Below are 19,564 nucleotides of genomic sequence, written 5' to 3' on the forward strand. Positions count from 1 at the left end.
GTGCTGTTGATTTTTGTAATAAAGTCATATTACATTACATTATTTAATTGCTGCTATGGGCTTGAGTAATTGGACTCAATATTTTCCTTTTCAGTTTTAATTTCACCTACCCTAGACACTTTCATTCATTAATTATAATTTAATTTAGTGAATTGCCCCCTTCCTTTAGCTATGAGCATCAATATACAGTCCTGGATGTAAAAACCTTACCACGCAGGATCTGAAAATTTTTCAAGTCCTGAATCAATGCTAAATTGGCTGAACTGTATGCCTCTGCATCAGAGAACAACTAACTCTTCAAGTTTGGAGGGAGGGTCTTTTCTTCTGTATGGTCGAAAAGGAGTACATACCTTATGTTGCTCATCGAGGAAAGAAATATGATTTGCAAAGCCATTTTTATGGCGGGTTGCACTCAAGTCTTGGCCTCCAAGAAAACATGAATTCCTCATGCATTTATCATCTTAGGAGTCTGATCCTTACATCCATGAGAGTTAATATGGCAACACTGCAGCTCATGAGCTTTTAGTTGAGAGAGCTCTCTTTAGTTGTGATTAGGTATATCTTGAGAAATGTTGCAAGTAATCCGTAGTTTTTTTAAATATTCTCATAGCAAACAGTTTGAGTTTTTATTTTATTGGACAGTGCACCATTGTCGTCATCTACCATAAAACACTTCAGAGAGCATCTGTTAGCCTCCTTCCCCACCCACGCTCCTCCCTCTACATTATGGACTCCATTCTTTTTCGCATTTGACCAGAACCTCATGAAGTCTATGTGGTCTGCAATGTTTACTTCTGTAGGTGATTCACTTGAAATTCTCTTTAGGCTTCTTTAATATGCTGTAGGCTTGTCTCTGTACTGTCCATCACAGCTGCCATTAACACCATAGCAGAATGGTCTTGATGTGCCATGACAGTCTGAAAGATCCTCACTCATGGGTGTATACCCAGCGAGGGGCAGGAGGGGACGGCTCCCCCCATGCCCCCTATAAGTAAAAATCACAAATGTCTTCTAGGAAATGATATTTTTCAAGCCAATATTTTCAAAAACTTATAAAGAGCTGTTACAGTTTCCTTAAAATTTTGATTTCATTGGCCTTTTCCATGCTTAAATCTTACATAAAACTTGAACAACCATGGCTTCCCCCCCCCCCCCCCCCCCCTAGTTTTGATCCTGGGTACGCCCAATTGTCCCCACTGAATTCATGCATATGTTCAGTGGGCCTCAGATGGAAATGTACACTCTTGGCAAGTCACCATTCATTCTCTTCAAATGACAGAAAACATTTACGTACAACTAGAGGAGCATTTGGTGCATTGGACCGGAAAAGTGATAGAGTGGAAATAAAGTAGGAAGATAGAGTGTGGTTAGTCCATTAAGTGGACCGGCTGAATGGATATGAGTCTATTCAAACAAGTCTCTGCCTGCCTATAGGGACATCATTATTCGCAATAGTGCAATTTTCCTCATTTCGCAATTGTGGTCCATACTAATGATAAAATGGATTGCCTACAGTTGAGCACTGCTGAGACAAGTGTAATTCTTTGCCACTTGAAAAATTCCAACCTTTCTTCCCATTAGGTTTTGCTTCCATTGCCTCCCCAAGTAACATTGACCGTTGGGCCTCTGTTGGGGAACCGTAGTCACGGTTGGCTCATTGTGGGTGGATATGCCAACCAAATTCCGCTGTTGGCCCAACGCAGATATTGTTCGTTGGCCCAACGAAACGGTTTATGCTGTTGGCCCAACGGAAATCCCCAACAATGGCCCTACGAAATGGATTATCGTTGGGCCACCGTTGGGACATCATACCATTTCCTCAATTTCCGCCATGAGCGCTGCAAACAAAATTCCGACAAGATCTTCAACGTATTTGACGTAAATGGTTCCAAGAAGTGGAGGCTTCTTTAATGCAACTTGTTAGTATATATATCCCGGAGGACACATGAAAAAGTGTAGACTTATAAGATCTGTCTGTTTCGAGTCTAACTTAACCGATGGAAGTTCGATATGGGCCGAAAATAAGCACGATGTATACTACGATTGCATACGTTGCAGGATACGGTTCACATGGTTCCCTAGCAACCTAACAACCAAACAAGTTTTGGTTGTTAGGGATTGCTTTTATATGTTAATCATTCACTATGTCTTTGTGATAGCAGTTAAATAAAATAAGTCGAGTGCTTCTAACAAAAATAAGTCATTGACCTCATTTGGTAAGTCTTACAAAACTGGCATTCCTAAAATCATGTTACCTTAAACAGATAGTTTCGTGGAATTTTAAACTTTTCATCATTAATTTAGATAGATCGATATGTATATTTTTTTCAGATTGTGGCATATCTAGTATACGTGGAAGTTTTAATGAAAACAGTGTTTCAATGGACAAAGTGAGTGATTTATAGTCCCCTCTGAAGAGAATGAGATTGAATTTGTATGAGTAAACCTAAATAACATCTGCACTACTATTATTTTATGGAAAATGCATCAACTATTATACTCAATCAGTGTTTCTGTGATTCCTATTAATATCCCTAAATCTCGCACTTATTAATCCAATTGAGTAAAATGGACTAAACTTAAAGATTTCGTTACCGAAGACCAGAGAATAGGAATAAATAACTCAGGGGTGTACATCTTGCAGTGTGACATGTTTGAAATTAAGGAGGATTTCTTTTATTTACCTCTTCGAAGTGGTACCATTGGTATATTTGTAGTGAAAAAATTAGTACCTGGATGCAAATTGCAGTCCACCCAGATTTTATCTAAGTGTGTTTTGTTGCCCTACAAAGAAGATGGACAGTTTTTGTGTGTGCCATATTGTAATATGGAAAGGTGCTGTTGAAATTTTCCTAATTTTGTCCTAATAAAAATTGTCCTAATTTGCGAAAATAAAAGTTGGGGACCTTCTGAACTGATAATGATTTTTTGTTTTCCACTTTTAACCACTGTAACCTTACTTTGTCCTATAGCATTGATTGTTAATGTATTTAATTTCATTTTGATTTATAGGGAGTTAAAGGTAAAGATTCTATCTACCGGTATTGTATCAAGTGAGAAGGTAAATTAATTTAACTCTCATTCTATAAAAATGAGAAATGCCAGTAAAATATAGCTTTTGTTGGGAAACGGATGGCAGAATTTAAAAGGGCCAACGGTTGGAGATTTGTTGGCCTTGGGTTGGGAATACGAAGGCCCGACTGTAATGCTCTGTTGGCCCATCGTTGGGGAATCGTTGGTTGGGATACGGTTGGCGAGGTGGCCAAATCATACCATGGGCCAACCGCTGTGTCCCACCATCTGCCAACAGAGGGCCAACCAAAAATGTTACTTGGGTCCAGAATGTTTGGCACATTGTATATAAGCTATACCAAATACCGTAATTGCAGCAATTAATTTGGGTATGTCATTGGCTTATATTTCGAATGTTATATTCACTTCATAAATGCTAACTCGAATTGTCAAAAAAAGAAATTCTTTCTCCAGCCACTGCTGATGTTTTCTGTGTGTGGGATGCTATGGAGGAGGAGAAAATTACCTAATTCCTTTTCCTTGTCATTTTAACTCTCTCCTTAAAGCAGAAAAATAAACATACCACTATCAGTTTCGAGCCAATTATTTTTTCCAAAATGAGAAAAAATTGAATTCATTAATAAATCCCAAAAAAAGAGGATGATCAATTCCCTTAAGGAAATTTCCTCATAGGAGGAACTCCTGCCTGGAATATAACAATGACTTGAGATCTGAGGAATGGGGTAACCTGCCCAGTGCCTGGATCCAAACTACAGAGTTGATAGTAGGTGACTTGCAGCATTTTTAAGGTGATGAACGTAAGTAATAATAACATTAATTAATAAGGGTAAAAGCATTTTAAGATTAAAATGCATGAGATAAACTGATCCAGTAATGCAAAAAGAAGAAAATGTAAACACTGTAACAAAAAATTATAAAATAGCATTATCAGTATAGGGAATTATATCAAAATGTGAAAAGAAAAATGAAGATTTAACAAAAATATACGGCAAAAAGCAATAAATTTTACATTTATGAAAACGTACTGTTTTTTTAACCAGTTCTTAGGGGCATTATAGAGAAGAAAGAGCATCAAAAATGTTTGTCCTCCCAGGTTGTGTACACTTTGACTAGTCGAATCCGCTTAACTGCCTATTACAATGCCGCGGCCCGGAAAGTGGATAGCCGAAAAATAGGCAATGGAAATCAAAGGTTTCCCAAATATTGTTGTCAATAGTTGAACTGATTTAATGCGACCTCCTAACAAACACAGTCAACTATTACAATGAAGGGAAACCGTGGTGTTCAGCCAAATTGCTTTATTGAAAAAAAATGTAATATTTTTAGGGTCGCAGGTGGCTTCATATCATGAAAATATAGTTATAAACGACAACTTGATTAAATGGAAATCAAAATGTAAGCTCTTCAAGATGATGTGGATATGTCCATGAATAGAGAAACTTTTTTTCCATATTAGAGAATTTATGGGAGGAGGTCAGGAATTTCAAATCCAATCATCGCTCCCGCTCAACAAACTTCTTTTGTTAACTTGCGGCGGCTGTCGCGGTCATCGCGGTGTTGCAAAAGCAACGGGCGCTGAAGGGAGTGGTTGAGAGCCGAGCAATGGCGTCATGGTATCCGTTGTTGTTTTCAATATTTTTCAGTGTAATTGCCGTTTCCGTGGCAGGTATGTCACTGAAAATAAAAATATTTTCTGTAACTTATGCGCTCTTATTTTAAGTCGTGGTATTTATTTCCGTCTTCATTTGGTGAATTCTATTATAAGTGGCTTATGATTTCGCTTGCTGCTTATGATTTCCCTTGCCGCTTATGTTCCGTTACCTCGGTTGTTAATATGAGTTAATGTGGTTGTTCGAATTTTGTTCAGTGACCATCAAGATGTATATATTTATCAAGACCTAATTTTCTGATATTATTCCAGATGACTGTAATCTACCATTACTACACAGAGCTGTACTGACCGCCACTTCTTCCCTTCGAGACAGAGGACCGCAGAGTGCTAAATTAGATGGTAATGCTATGGAATGTTATCAAGATCTCGCCAATTTGTGAAGAATTCATTGTTATTACTTGTGAATAACTTTGGTGAAAGGTGTTTGAGTTAATTTTGCGCTAGGGAATGTTATTGTCTTGGCGACTAGACATAACACTGTGATATATTTCTAGGCATTTGGAATTTACCCACTGCCAACACCCAAACGCTTAGCAATGGAGTGTTCTCAGTGGATAAAACAAGCCGTAAGTAACGGAGTTGTATCTGTCAGATGGGCGTTTGATTTTGCCTCTTGGAAACCAACGGAGTCAGAAATTGTTAAAGTATTTAGATGCATTCAGGGTGAAGAGAAAGAACGTATTGGACGTTTTGTGTACAAGAAGGACGCCAAAGCATCATTAATTGGTCGTCTCATGATGAGGAAGTATGTGTCACAGTGCACTGGTATACGGTATGATGAAATCAGAATTGCCAGGGATGACTCCGGTAAGCCATTCCTGGCAAACGATTCTCTTGGCCAGGATTTATTACCATTCTTTAATGTTTCACATCAAGGTAATTTTACAGTTCTCGCTGGTGAATTTGGTAAAAGAAGTGAAATGAAGCTAGGAGTTGACGTGATGAAATTGGAGTATACGGGTGGGAAGGGGATTGCTGAATTTTTCCGGATAATGAACCGTCAGTTCTCAAAGAACGAGTGGGAGACAATAAAGAAAGTGGGAGAATACGGAGGCACAACAAAGGAGAAAGATGAATGGATGTTAAGAATGTTCTGCCGTAATTGGTGCTTGAAGGAAAGCTATGTGAAAGCTACTGGTACTGGGATCACTGTGGATTTGCAGAAAATTAGTTTTAAGGTAGCATCAGATATTCTGTCTTCTAGTTATATCACTAAAGATTCGACTGTTTGCGTTAATGGCCAAGTTCTAAAGGACTGGAATTTCGAGGAGTCGCTATTAAATGATGAACATTGTGTGGCAGTTGCTGTCTGTAGGAAAGGTGAAGCGTCAAATTTGGGTAGCAATGTTTTTAAACAAGTTGATTTGAATGAATTGCTATTGGGGAGTATTCCTATAGCTGATCCAGATTTAAAGTTCTCCAAGGAATTTATTATGAAAGAGGAAAAGCCTGTATGAGTCACCTTGGTTGTATGATTTATGCTAATTTATGCTTTTTGTTTTCCATCATTCTGTTTTGCCGTGTATTTAGTAGCATCGTCATTATTATATCATGGACTGCAATATTACTGGATTCGTGATGTATATGCTTGCTTTGCATTGTAATAAAGATTTTACATCCAAGCTTAGTATTTTTGTGTTGTTTTAGTCCATATACAATTAGATTCTGTTATTAATTTTGCATTTGCTTCATGTCAGTCAATTGGTTTTTACACTATTTTGTGTGAAAATATCAATTTTTGCTCAAGTCATTGCATGATGTCATTTTTCATATTGGAATGCTCAATGTTAACAATAATTGTTGCACTTACATTTATAAGAAATATTGTGCATCCTTATTGCCAAGTGTTTTGCATGTTAGGCGTTTCTTTTTTATCTTTCTGTTTACCATTATATTTCTGTTAATTTGATCCCAGACGGAAATGCATGGACTGCTGCTAGTTCAGATTTTGACCAGTATCTCATCATTGACCTGGGTCAGGTGATGAATGTCACGGGTGTAAGCACTCAAGGCCGGCCCCACACTTCCGAGTATGTGATGGAATATGGCATCAGTTACGGGAGCAATGGCTATGATTACGCTGATTACAAGGCTCCTGATGGCAACATAAAGGTAGATAGTTATCATTTGAAATTATTTATTTCTAAGGTGATTAAAGCAATGGTGAATGGCATTAGTTTTTATTTTTATTTGTTTGCATTAGGGGGTTAGAAGCTAGAAGGTGTTTTAGAAATTGGCTTTTGAATGGTGCTTGATTAGTTCATTGGACAATATCACTTTTTAGAACACACTTGTGTGCATCTGTTCAAGGGGCATTAGTTAGTTATGCTGCCTTATAGAATAGTGTGCTGCTTTTATTCTTAAAAGTCAAGCAATTTTTAAGGCCTGATTACACAATACATTAACCTGTATGAATTAATGTGTGAATGCATAAACATTGGTTGACTTGAACAATAATGAATGAATACACATACCAAAGCAGAACTCAATTTCTGTTCATGCATTTGGACAAGATAGGTGGTTACATGGTGAATTTTTGCATTCATTCCAATGTTTATGCATTTTGATATTAACTCCTTTTGGTTAATTTACCAAGTAATCGGGTCTTTTGTGCCTGCTGTTATACATTCTTGGTTAAAATTATGTCAGTCATTCATGTGTTGTCATAGTTTCCTTTAATACGTAGGTGCTTTGGTTTAAGGTGGCTTATTACAAACTAGGCTTTTTCACATATTGGTGAGGAATTGAACATGACCTGTAGGCAAGTTCTGGTGCACATGCATTTTACCAGCCTTGTTCTTGTTAATTTAATCCAAGATTTATTGTATGAAGGGAGCGTCATGATATTTTTTTATTGATCTTCGGGTAGGCATTCATTAGTGGGCTCTTGCTATCATTTTGGTAGCTTAATTGATATTTATTGAGGGTTCATCTCATGTTATGTTGCTAATATGGGCAGCTTGGAGTTTTCTTGCTGAGATATTCATTGTGTGATGTTGATGAATCCATGTACATATGCTCAAGGTTCAGTTACAAAACACAAACATATTAGTTAAGGCTTGAATAACACAGGTTTAAGTATAAATTCATAAAATATTTTGGTGAACTGTAAGGGAACGGTGATGACTTTGTGTAACAAATTGGATGGGCTCTATTTTCCGCTCACGCATTTGTACAAGTTGGGTGGTAGCTGGGTGAATATATGCATTTATTCTCATGTTCGTGTATTTTTACTTGGACTTGAATATGTTAATTTATTGTGTAACCAGGTCTTTACTATCTCTTGTTTAAGTACCATGTGTTTGTAATAACTTTACCCTTGGGAGTCAGAGTCTGTGTGTAACCTTTTAATCTCCTTTGGCAGTTAAGTGCCAGATCTTTCTTATATTTTGCAAGCCTGTGACTAAGGTGATTTTATAGTTAATTTGTGTTTTCATTTCAGTTTAAAACTAACTTTTCAATGGTATTCAAACTCATATTTTTGGCCTTCGGGTTTTCTGATCCACTTATAAAGCCACAGGCATTCCTCGTTTATGAACTAGATAGAAAGGATCATTATGTTTGGTGGAAAAATTCTTAAGGCATAAAATTATGCTAAGCCCAAGATTCTAATATGTTATGAAGTACATCACCCTATGCTATATTACATTATTTCTATGTGTGTGGATGATAAAAGTGTAACTTTCCTCTTTTATTTTTGATACGGTGATTGTGGCTGTTGGGATATTTGACCTGTTTTTATTCTCTCAGCTTGTTTCTTTGTTTTGTTTTGGAATAATTTTGAATTTTATAGGGCTGTTAAATACCTTACTTGATATATATTTGAATGCTTAAAGCAAGCAGAAAAGAATTTAATCAATGACTAATTTGACATTCTTGCCATTTCATTCCATTTTAACTCAAAATACTCTCCCATAGCCTCTTCCTCTTTAGCTCTTTATGTATACATAGATGGAATAGTGTAATAATTGTTGCTTTGACAGGGTTGAGTTAGAGAGTTCCAAACTTATTTTACTTTGGAGATATGGATGCTCTGATGAATTAATTGTGAGAGACATTCATTCGTTTTTGTGATTTGTTTACTTGCATGTAGCTCTCTATCAATCAAAAAGAGTGGCATGGCATTTCCAATCCAGCCAATTTGGACCCTACGTTGCCATTAATTTTTCACAATCCTCCCTTGTAATAATGAAAAATGTATTTCATAATACCATGTGTGAAAGTTAAAATGGTTTACTGTCTTGAATGTTATTAATAAATATGCAAAAGGACTGCCTGTGGTTTTCATAGCACAATATTATGTATTAGCATGATTTACTTGAAACTACTCCACTAATCTGACTAATCATCTTCTCTCTCCTTTTTTTCGCTAACCCTTTGGTGAATTGCAGGGAATTCTGCTTGGACTCCTCAGGAGAACAATTATTATGAGTATCTTAAAATAAAACTGGCCAGTAGGAAAGAGATTCGAGCGATAGCCACTCAGGGGCGTTCAAAAACCAGAGAGTATGTCACAGAATACATAGTGCAATACTCTGATGATGGTGATCACTGGAAAAGTTATGCCAGTGCATCTGGAGAGCCTGAGGTATCCTATTTTATGATGTAGTGGAGTTGAAACATATTTAAAAATCATCTCTGCTCTCAGGGTGTCCAGTTCTTTCGATTTGGCCTTATTTATTCTAATTTAGGGGAGTGAACTAGAGATTTGTTGTAGATTTAATATTCTGCTTCTATCAGGTTACTATTTACTGTTTTTCTTTCACAGCAATTTGGATAATGGCATTGGCTATCCAGGTGATGTATCCATTCTGATTATGTGGTGTACTTAAGTTTTTTTTTTCAAAAGAAGCCATCCTGTTGGCCTCTTCCTGTCAGAAGTATATTTCCCTTGCTAGATTATTGGGAAAGCTGTTACTGAATAATGATATCCTATCGTGGACGAATACCTAAAAGCCTCTGTCAGTTATTGAAACCTTTTGGGCAAAATTTTTGGTGTTGGGTAACCTTTGGAGGATGATGAAGGAAAAGCAACAACTTTAAAGCTATGGTATAACACTGAAGAACAATTTGTTGCAAAATAGCTGATACTTGCTTATAATTCAGTTGATACAAATATCATCTTCTGCTTCACGTCTTCCTAGGATCTAAAAGTGCAAAGTCCAAGATTCAATTCTTACTTTTGAAGTATAAACATCTAGATGAGGGAGTGCCTTATCAGTTTTAGAAGAATTTTCCATTAATTTCCTTCTTATTTAGCATTTTTTTGTTATTTTATTATCAATTGAAAGTAAGTTTTAAAAAATTATTATTTTCCCGCCACTGCATCCAGGAAACATGTCATATGGCAGAAAAAGTAAATGGGACCTTTTTTTTGATAAATTTTATCTATTTAACTTAACATTCTTACAAACTTTGGGTCTAGGTTTTAGAGTTATTCATGAAAAATGTGAAGAAGTCACATTGTCACACACAAACGCGATATCCACGCAGCTGAGCTTCTCGGAGGTTGATGCGGTATTTTTTTCCGAAAACAAATATCAAGTTACAATTCATGAGTTATGCTATAAATCTCTATTGTCACAGTCACAGACGAAGGGGTATTTTCTCAGGATATTTGGTTTCTCCCTGCTGGTAATTCGAATTCATCTGCTTATCTTGTGCGAACTTCCAAAGATGGACTGAAAATAATTGAAGAAGAAGAAAATCCGGGGGAGAAGAGCGTGTATTTTGCAAAATGCCTCAAGCCGATGTCCCACGGTCAAATTTGCGTCAAAATATTTGCATCAAAATTTGATGCAACTGATGCGCACCCTGTCCCACCGTCAAAATTTCATCCAACTGGCTTTTGGTCCTATCGTTTGTACAAAACACCTATTTGTACAAATGGATGGGACAGATTCTAAATTTTCATCCAATTGGATGAAACAACCAATCACAGGGCCTTTGACAAAAAAGCATCGCCAACCGCTGACACACAGGTTAAATTTATTTATCGTCTGCATGAGCATTTTAATGAATACATATATATATTATGGACACAAAAATAAACTTTGTTTTATTCCACACATTATGCATCAAAAAGCTAACCGATTTCCACCTTTTCAGGTCATTATCATTATCGTAGACCTCTAGATAAAGACCTGAAAAGATCGAAACCGGTTGAGTTTTTTCACTAGTACTGTATGGAATACTAAAAGGTTTAGTTTTGAATTTTTAATGTCACCATAACACGAAGTGAATTCACAAAACATTATTTCAAATATATATGTACGTTCGTGATCGTCTATTTCATCGCCTGTTGTGGTGCTAAAAGTAAAAATGAGCAAAAATTGGTCTCGATAGGCGATGGAAACTCTCAACTAGGAAATCCGTAATAATGAGTTCATATTTAATAAGAAGGATGCGATCTTTAGAATTGAAATAAAAGGAGGGATGTTTTGGAAAGAATAAAAGATTTACTTAAATGCACGTTTACAGCACTATTCATAACATCTTCTCAACCACAATGTCCATCATTTATTAATAACATTTTTGCCGCGTGAATAAACTGCCTCATGTTTTTATCCTGCCGTTTTATTCTGCCCTCAACCTTGCTGTTAAGGGACATGTAAATATCCTCACTTATCGTCAATTATTATTGATAACATCAGGAACATCGGCGACCAACTCCTTCTCCAACATGTGTAGCACGCTTATTCCAACGCTTTCATACCCCCTTTCCATCCAAGGCCAAGTTCAGCATTCTTTCTGAATTCTTTTTTTCGCCTCTTTAATGTTCAAGAGGCCTTACAGACAATTTCGCCTGCTAAAAAAGACAGAATCCTTCACTTCCACAAGCTTCCAAATTTGTTTACATAAATATCATCTTTCGTTTGTTTTTCGTCCAAATGAGATGCATCGTGGGACACCCCCGTCCAGTTGCATCAAAATATTTACATCAAAATTTTTGTCCAAAAATTTTGATGCAAATTTGACCGTGGGACACCGGCCTCAAATTGTCCGCTAGCACTTGACAGTAGGAGTGAGGGTAAAGCGAGCTACCTGTTGAAAATAAGAAGTTGGATGAAGCCGAGAATCAGATGAGCGTGCTGCTGAAATGACATTTGGTAGATAAGAGTGTATACATCAGACAGAAATCCATCGTAGCAATGTAAATGCTGAGACGGCATGCAATCATTTTTTTGTGAGGTGGTGTGTCCCCGTAGGATATTTGAAAGAGATGTTAGTTGGATAAACTATATGCCCAAATTTTTTCCATAAAATTAAAATATTCCATTAATCAGCTAAATTCCTGTTTGAATCCTTTAAAGGAAATCACAATTACTCGCCAAAATCCTGGGTTTCCTGCTGCATAGGCAACCTAGTAAAACATTCCTGCATTCATCGTTTTTGTCGTCCATCCCCTTGAAAAACGATAGATTGAAGTTCCACTGTATACCTTTTTATATATACATTCATTAAGGGAAAAAGAAGAAGAAACATACGTTTAATATGCTTTGCGCAATTCTAGTATTCATGGTATTCGAGCAATGATTTAATACAGTGCAACCTCGATATAACGACACCCCACGGTGCACTAATAAACACTCGCTATAGCGAATTGTCGCTTTACCGGAGGTGGAGCAAATAATAGCCAATATACCTGTTGTGAACAGATATGCAGGAACAGGAGTGGTGCGGCGACAGATAAACATCTATCCAATAAACGTAAGCATAAATCCAGGCGAAAGGCGATGTTTTTTTGCATCACTAAATTTCCTTACTCAAATAACGACTAACTATTCAAACAATTTATAAGCGCCGCACTGAATAAAAATCATGCAAAGCATTGTTTCGTCAATCATTATATTTATCGAACGACAGTTTACCACATAAATTTGAGACTGAGCACTCCATTAACTTCATTTCTAACAGATCGCTAGCAATTACAGAGGTTAAGGAGTCTTGATGAAAGTCTTCCGGTGGTGAAACCCTCGCTATGGCGAGAGCCAACATCGAAAGGGTCTCGTAAAAACGAATTTTTTAACACGCTTATTATAGGGTCAATTGACGGTGCATCGGCTATCTCTCGTAATAGCGGGGGTGTCGCTATACCCCGTACTCGCTTTAACGAGGTTCCACTGTATTCGAATTCGATACTCGAGTTCGAGAAAACTGCTATTCAACCCATTTCTAATTATATTTCATCAGAATTTTTGCAATTTTGTTTCATCAATAGATGTGCTCATCAACAAAGTGTTCCCGAATATTAATGATCACTACAAAAATCACAAATGGTTGAGTAAGCAAGCAATTTTGGCATCTAAGAACAAAGACATGATTGACTTAAACTTTGTTAGTCAGAATCAAATTGTTGGTACTCAGCATTCAGTCAAATCTATTGATTGTATTGTTGGTTTAGGTATCGATGCCTCAAAACCTAAACCAACCAAAACTATGAAATGGAACGCGTTTGGTGATTTAAAAAAAACTGATAATCAATGAGATTCATGTGACTATACTCAAAGGAAAATTCAAAGATAGGAATTTCTCATTTCGGAAATTCCCATTATCCCAACTGATGTGCCCTTTGAATTTAAAGAAATTCAATTTCCAACTCGTGTTGCATTTGCAAGGATGATAAGCAAATCTCAAGGTTAATCGTTGAGTGTTTGTGGTCTGAATCTAGAAAACCCATATTTTTCTCATGGTCAATTGTATGTGGCATGTTCACATGTTGGTAAACCATTTTTATTTGTTCTTTCTTCTCATAGCAAAACAAAAACTGTTGTATATTAGAAGGCACTTGACTGAAGAGAATGAATCCAAATGTGTAGGATAGACAGGGGCACACATGCTAACCCATACCCATTTACGCAGTGCACTTTTTCCGAACTGAGTTACAACTGATGTGCCACGAGTCATGATATGTATATATTATTAATGCCGCACCCTCAGGGCTATTCTCTCAAGATTTTGAGCGTTGGTCAAGTATCAGCCTAGCGTTGGGTAAATTTGCCATGAGAACTGGGTAAGTTCATGCTACTGACTTGAATCATAAACATTTTTTTACAATTAAAAACACAAATAGGCTTACAATGACTTTATTAACTGCTTTATAAAACCACAATTCCTAAACTTTCCTAAGTTAAAATGTGTGCAAATGACCCTGCTGTCGACGCACCCCTAAAAATGCATTTCTACCACGTGAAAATTAGAATATTCATTGAAAAAAATTAGTGCAAATGTGCCCCACTCGACCCTCTGTAGATTGAATAGAAAGAAAATGTCTTTCTGACAATCCATTGTAGTGTTATTTTGGTAGATTTATTGAAATTTTTCTCTGTTTTAGTATAATGAGTAAAAATGATTGAAATTGGTCTAGTCTCTCTTTATTTATACAGTAAAACTTCTTTACATCGTAATGGACTGGACCAAAATTTGGGCAATTTGATGTATGGAGGTTCACAATAGAGAGTTTTCAGTGATAGGCACCATTTTTTCATATCCTATGGAAATGAAGGCACTACTGTCTTATAAACCATTATATTTGTGTGTTCAAACAAACATGCATGCATTAGTGAACATGCATCTATTATTTAAAAATTACAGAAAGTGAGTGCTATCGCATGATTTTTGCCATGATTCGAAAGGAAACGATGTGATCTCTCTTAATTCAACAGTCACTTAAAATTATTAGAATAATTAGTTGAATAACTTTTTTCTTATTTACTGTTAGGTATGCTCTCATATGGAACAAAATGGCCATAAATAATGGTTAACGTGAAAATTACAGCATAGTAAAGGTGTATAAGAAAAAAATAAGTTTGAAACATTTATCGCTGAAAATGTCATTCCATGCACATAATCGCAGCTGCATTAATGGTCTCTAGTTGTCTCGGTACGATTTGCAGAGGTAGAAACGATGTGATCTCTCTTAATTCAACAGTCACTTAAAATTATTAGAATAATTAGTTGAATAACTTTTTTCTTATTTACTGTTAGGTATGCTCTCATATGGAACAAAATGGCCATAAATAATGGTTAACGTGAAAATTACAGCATAGTAAAGGTGTATAAGAAAAAAATAAGTTTGAAACATTTATCGCTGAAAATGTCATTCCATGCACATAATCGCAGCTGCATTAATGGTCTCTAGTTGTCTCGGTACGATTTGCAGAGGTAGTTAGGGCATCTCGGGGGTGTATCCTTGGTATGATAAGTGGAGGTTTTACGAGATAAAAGAGGTTCACTACCAAGACGTTTGCCTATAAATTTACTTGTAAATATGACGGGACCGTAGGGGTGGTATGAAGTATGGAGGTTTATGATGTAAAGAGGTTCACTACATAGAGGTTTTACTATAAATGCTGTAACTAAATTTTCCATTGGGCAGTAGGAATTTCACCAAGTCAACGAGTAAATTTATAAATAAACCTTCACCAGGCATTCCCCTTGATGAAACTACCTGCATCAATCAAGAAAAGTTGGAATCACCCTAGCGTTGATATGGCAACATAGCCCAATACTTTAATTATTTTGACAAGAAATTGTTAAAATTTCAAAAGTAACAACAATGAAAGAGCAAAGTAGCAAAATATTAATTAATAGGGTGGTTTCCTATTATTTTTTTATTGCCTAAATCGAAAGATTATTACTCCTGGAGTAGGTATTTCACGCTTTTAGATTTTTAAATGACGATATCTATTTTTCGGGATTAAATGAAAAGTGAAAATTTTCAAGCGCGTGAAAACACGACGGCTAAGTATGAATGCCGGGAAATCTCCGTGTGACGTCATTCTGGTTCCCGCTGCCGCAAGTGAGGTGACCTTGGGGCGAGGCTTTGAGCGGTGATACATGGCAGGATGCTTGCAGGTAGCTGAGTACCCTGCTAGCTGGTAGCGCTTGGCTTAAATAAGGAATATTAACCCATTTCTTCCCAACGTTGCGTGAACGCAACGCAAACTTTGCGATTTTTTTCACCGTATTTGTTATTGATAAGTAGTTAATATTTTTAACATAGGTAGTTCAATGCTTTCTAAAATGTTATGAATTTTTTCACGGAAGAAATTTAATAACTTTTGTTTTTACAATGGCCTTTTCATTTATATGTAAGTCGTTATTTTAGGTTATCTTCTAAGTTTACATATTATGTTAAATCTGAGGCACTCGACGATTATATCTCTCTGCAAATACAATGATGCATTTGTATTCTAGGCCATTGCAACATTGGGTGAATTTGACTAAGTGGTTTTCAAATTATTTAAGAATAAAACAAGTGTTGCGTTCACGCAACGTTGGGAGGACCCCGGTAATCTAGGGAAACGGCGTGCCACGTCGGTAGTCGTGTAGGACGTTTCTTTTTGGACTGAAAAATGAAAAGCTTATCAAGAATATGTTACCTTTTTATGATGAAACTTTAGTTTTAGGCAATTGTATAGTATTTTAGTCCTAAATATACATCTACATAAGTGTTGAAGGGTCTTTACTAGGATGTTTGGCAGGTGGTGAGTTTTCACCGAGTTGTGACTGTTTGATATTTTTAACTTCACCTATCGAGCAAGATAAAATCAGCGTTTACTTGTGCTATAGTGGAAACTTAGTGTGACCTAAACAAAGGATGCATAAAAACTTTGCTATAGAGTTGTCCAGACAACATAATGATTTCTGTAGGCGTCTGCAATTTCAAGATATACTGGCATCCTAAGGTAAGAACGATCTGCTTACCACAGTTGACAAGTATGCAAAAAGCAAGTGAGTATGTGAGGGTTAGCAAATAGATCGTAAATTCGTATTTACGTGGTATTGTTGACTAGGATCCAAAGGGAAGGTAGGTAGTAGGAGGGTAAAAAGCATAGTTAGGCTGGGCGGGGATATCCCGGCACCAATGGGTCTCCGTGCACAGCGGGGGTTGGCGAGTGAGCAAAAGGAGTGGAGAGATAAGAGGGATCACATTATCGCAGTATTTTCTGAGAAATTCATGCCCACTGGCCGCTGACGATAATGAGCTGGTAAGGCTCCAAATGAGGGTGCCGGTCATTTCAAAACAAATTTTTTGAGAACTATGAGGAACTATGAATGCACAGGGATTCTATGAAAAATATTTCTTGGTATATTGACTCAGGTAATGGGCTTTCTGGGTATTACGGTATATAGAAGGGGCGATGTTCCGTTCCATCTGCTTTTACTATATCTGTGGTTGTCTGTTGAACAATCGTTCTCTCCAAATAACCTGAACTCACATTTGCAGCCTAAGTTGTTCACTATCGCCAGTGATCATAGTGTGTGAAATTCTCAGAAAATATTCCAATAGCGTGGTATTTCTTCCGTTCTAATGTTTAGTGGTTATTACACCTTAGCAAAAAATATTACTGGAGTTAGGACGCGTTCCTAATGTGCGTCAAACGATGTCCCGGAAGCATTTTGTTGAACCTAAAATGTTCTTACGCCTGACTGGTAACAGAAGTTTGGACCAGGGGGATAAGTTTTCTAAGATACGTCCATACTTTGCGAGCTCAACCAAATATTTCTACGGTTTGATACAATTTCTCTTAAATTATCTTTTGACGAGAAGATGATGCCATATTTTGGCGAAAGTGAAGGAGCAATTACTCATTATCAATAGCAGACACTTTGTTATTTCCGCGATATAAAAATTCCTATTATTTGACTGGTTTCTTTATATTTTCTGTACTTCATAATGGGGTAATAGCCGAAACTGATCAAATAGTATAAATTTTTATAAATACTTTGTGGAAGTCACAAAGTGTCTGTTATTGATAATATGGACCTTCTACCACGTAAAAGCTTCAAGTTTCGATTTGAGCAACTACACTTTTAGTCACTAAACTTGCCATAATATAGGACATAACGGAATAAATAGTTTGCGAAATACAGTAAGGAAAGACAAGGTTGGCCACAATATTGTTCGTGACGAAAAAATTCACGACGACGATGCCGAGTTTGTAGCAGCCAGATGTTTAGTGATTACCAAAAGAGCAATATTCATTTACATACTGATTGGTCCTCTAAATTTCATGAACAATACCAAGTTTAATCAAGATTTTGGGTTAATTATGTATTTGGGTTACAATAAAAGCGAATTATTTGCAAAAATGAAAGAGTTCCGAAAAAAAAGCAAAACGGCTCATTTGACCTAGGGAACTCCCAACGTTGCGTATACGCAATGTTTCACCAACCACAAACTAAAAACAATAAAAATATAAAAATCGATAATTTGCCTTATTTGAGTCTATTTTATTGCTAATTCATCGAAATATTTGGAATTTTTAAGTTATTAACCAGGGTTCCCACTTAACCGTGAAAACCTTAAAACCGTGAATTAGCCGTGAATTTCCTCTACCGTGAAAAAACCGGGAAATAGCCGTGAATTTCGTCTTAAAACCTTAAAAATCTCTCAATCTTGATAATAATACCTTACCAGAAATTTTCATCTTCGTTCGTAGCTAGCGCACTTCTATTCATTGTGGCGAGCATCGTCGCATGCGGTCGCATGGGTCAGAAAAGCGTGGGAACGAATGTTGCCTGAAGAAAAAAACATCTTTCCCCAGCGCAGGCCTTTTCTCTCCCCCTCCTGAAATATGACACCACTTCTCATCAGCTTGTTTACTTTCCTCAAATGGCTTGGTTTCCCCTCCCTCGGTCACTGCTTAGTCCCCCTTCAACCCAATTAGCCTTCCCACTGGCTGCAGCGACCACTTTCGAAACTAAATCTAGATGGCCATTGTGTCGAAAAATTTGAACGTTTATTCAACACCCTCAATCCTATGACTGGAAGACCGCTAGCCTTGACAACCTGCCATGCGCTGTGGACACTACGCTCCCTGCGTTTGAACCGGGTGACAGCGAGCTTTCGGCGTGACGTTACTAATTCTCGCGCATTGGGGCCCTGAAAACGAGAGAAGATTTCCGCTTATGGCAACACAGCATTACACGATTGTCGCATGCTTCGACCTGGAACTTGCCAGTTTTACGTCGCAACCGGAAAGTTAGTGTGGAGTTATTTACTGTCGGTGGTGATCCAGTTCCTCCGCTTTCTGCTATCTAAGGTAATGCTGTTTGTTTTTGTCGTTAAAGCCTCAATGCCGTCGCGATATAAACTGCTACATAGTCTCACGAATACAAGGATCAAGAACTTTGCTATTTCCTTGATCCTTGTATTCGTGATATTATGGATTTCCACCAAGTTACGCCCTCTACTATTAATTGTGCTACATAGTCGTTCCATTTTTCCCAGAGCAACGGTAAGAAGGGAACATGATTTGCCTCTGATTAGAGAGATCGATTCAGTTTTGGTTTCAGAGTATTACAATAGCAGAGAAAAGAAGTCATTACACTGCCGCTTTCAAAAGAAAGTTATACGGTGGAACCTCGATCTATCGTTTCCGCATTGATCGTTCGCCGTTTCTGGTCCCAAATAAAGTTCCTTATAGACAATTTAATTTTTTCCCGCATCTATCGTTCCCCGAAGTATCGTTTCTCGCATTGATCGTTTGAAGATCGCGGTTCCGACGCAGAATTTTCCCGCATCCATCGTTTGACGAAAATGAGACGAAATAAATACAATGTGTCATTTATGGCTAATAACGACAAGCACGTAGTTGGAATCCTCTCCAAGAGATGGAACTACCATTGGGAGAAGCTCAGTGCCGTGGGAAAGTAACATTAGCGCATTTTCCAAGAACCTTTATCCCCCTCCATTCACCATTCGCCTCCCCCCTTCTGACGCTTTCCTCTTCTTCAAAATAAAAACAGGTCCCAGCTCGCGCAGGGATCTTATTACGAAGACCTTAGCTTCGAAAAAAATATCGAGTTACACGAGAACAATAGAAACGTGTTTCGCGCTCCCCCCTCTTC

General features: G+C 37.2%; 2 protein-coding genes across 3 annotated transcripts in view; both read left to right on the top strand.

Moving 5' to 3' along the window:
* The first annotated feature begins 4,588 nt into the window (after window positions 1-4,588).
* The window catches only part of LOC124156284 (neurexin-4), a 67,736-nt gene continuing 52,760 nt past the window's right edge, over window positions 4,589-19,564 (top strand). The window contains exons 1-3 of one of the 2 annotated variants that reach the window (XM_046530734.1): window positions 4,589-4,699; window positions 4,955-5,044; window positions 6,621-6,817. In XM_046530734.1, coding sequence (XP_046386690.1) covers window positions 4,636-4,699; window positions 4,955-5,044; window positions 6,621-6,817 — 351 coding nt within the window. In that variant the 5' untranslated portion in view covers window positions 4,589-4,635. Of the gene's footprint in view, window positions 4,700-4,954; window positions 5,045-6,620; window positions 6,818-9,096; window positions 9,294-19,564 lie in introns of both variants that reach the window. The other variant, XM_046530744.1, reaches the window with a different exon arrangement.
* On the top strand, window positions 5,039-6,327 carry LOC124156301 (L-aminoadipate-semialdehyde dehydrogenase-phosphopantetheinyl transferase). Its single transcript, XM_046530768.1, has one exon. The coding sequence runs from the start codon at window positions 5,242-5,244 to the stop codon at window positions 6,160-6,162; it is 921 nt and encodes a 306-aa protein (XP_046386724.1). The 5' UTR covers window positions 5,039-5,241; the 3' UTR covers window positions 6,163-6,327.

This window comes from Ischnura elegans, chromosome 1, assembly GCF_921293095.1.
Source record: "Ischnura elegans chromosome 1, ioIscEleg1.1, whole genome shotgun sequence".
NCBI classification, from domain to species: Eukaryota; Metazoa; Arthropoda; class Insecta; order Odonata; family Coenagrionidae; genus Ischnura; species Ischnura elegans.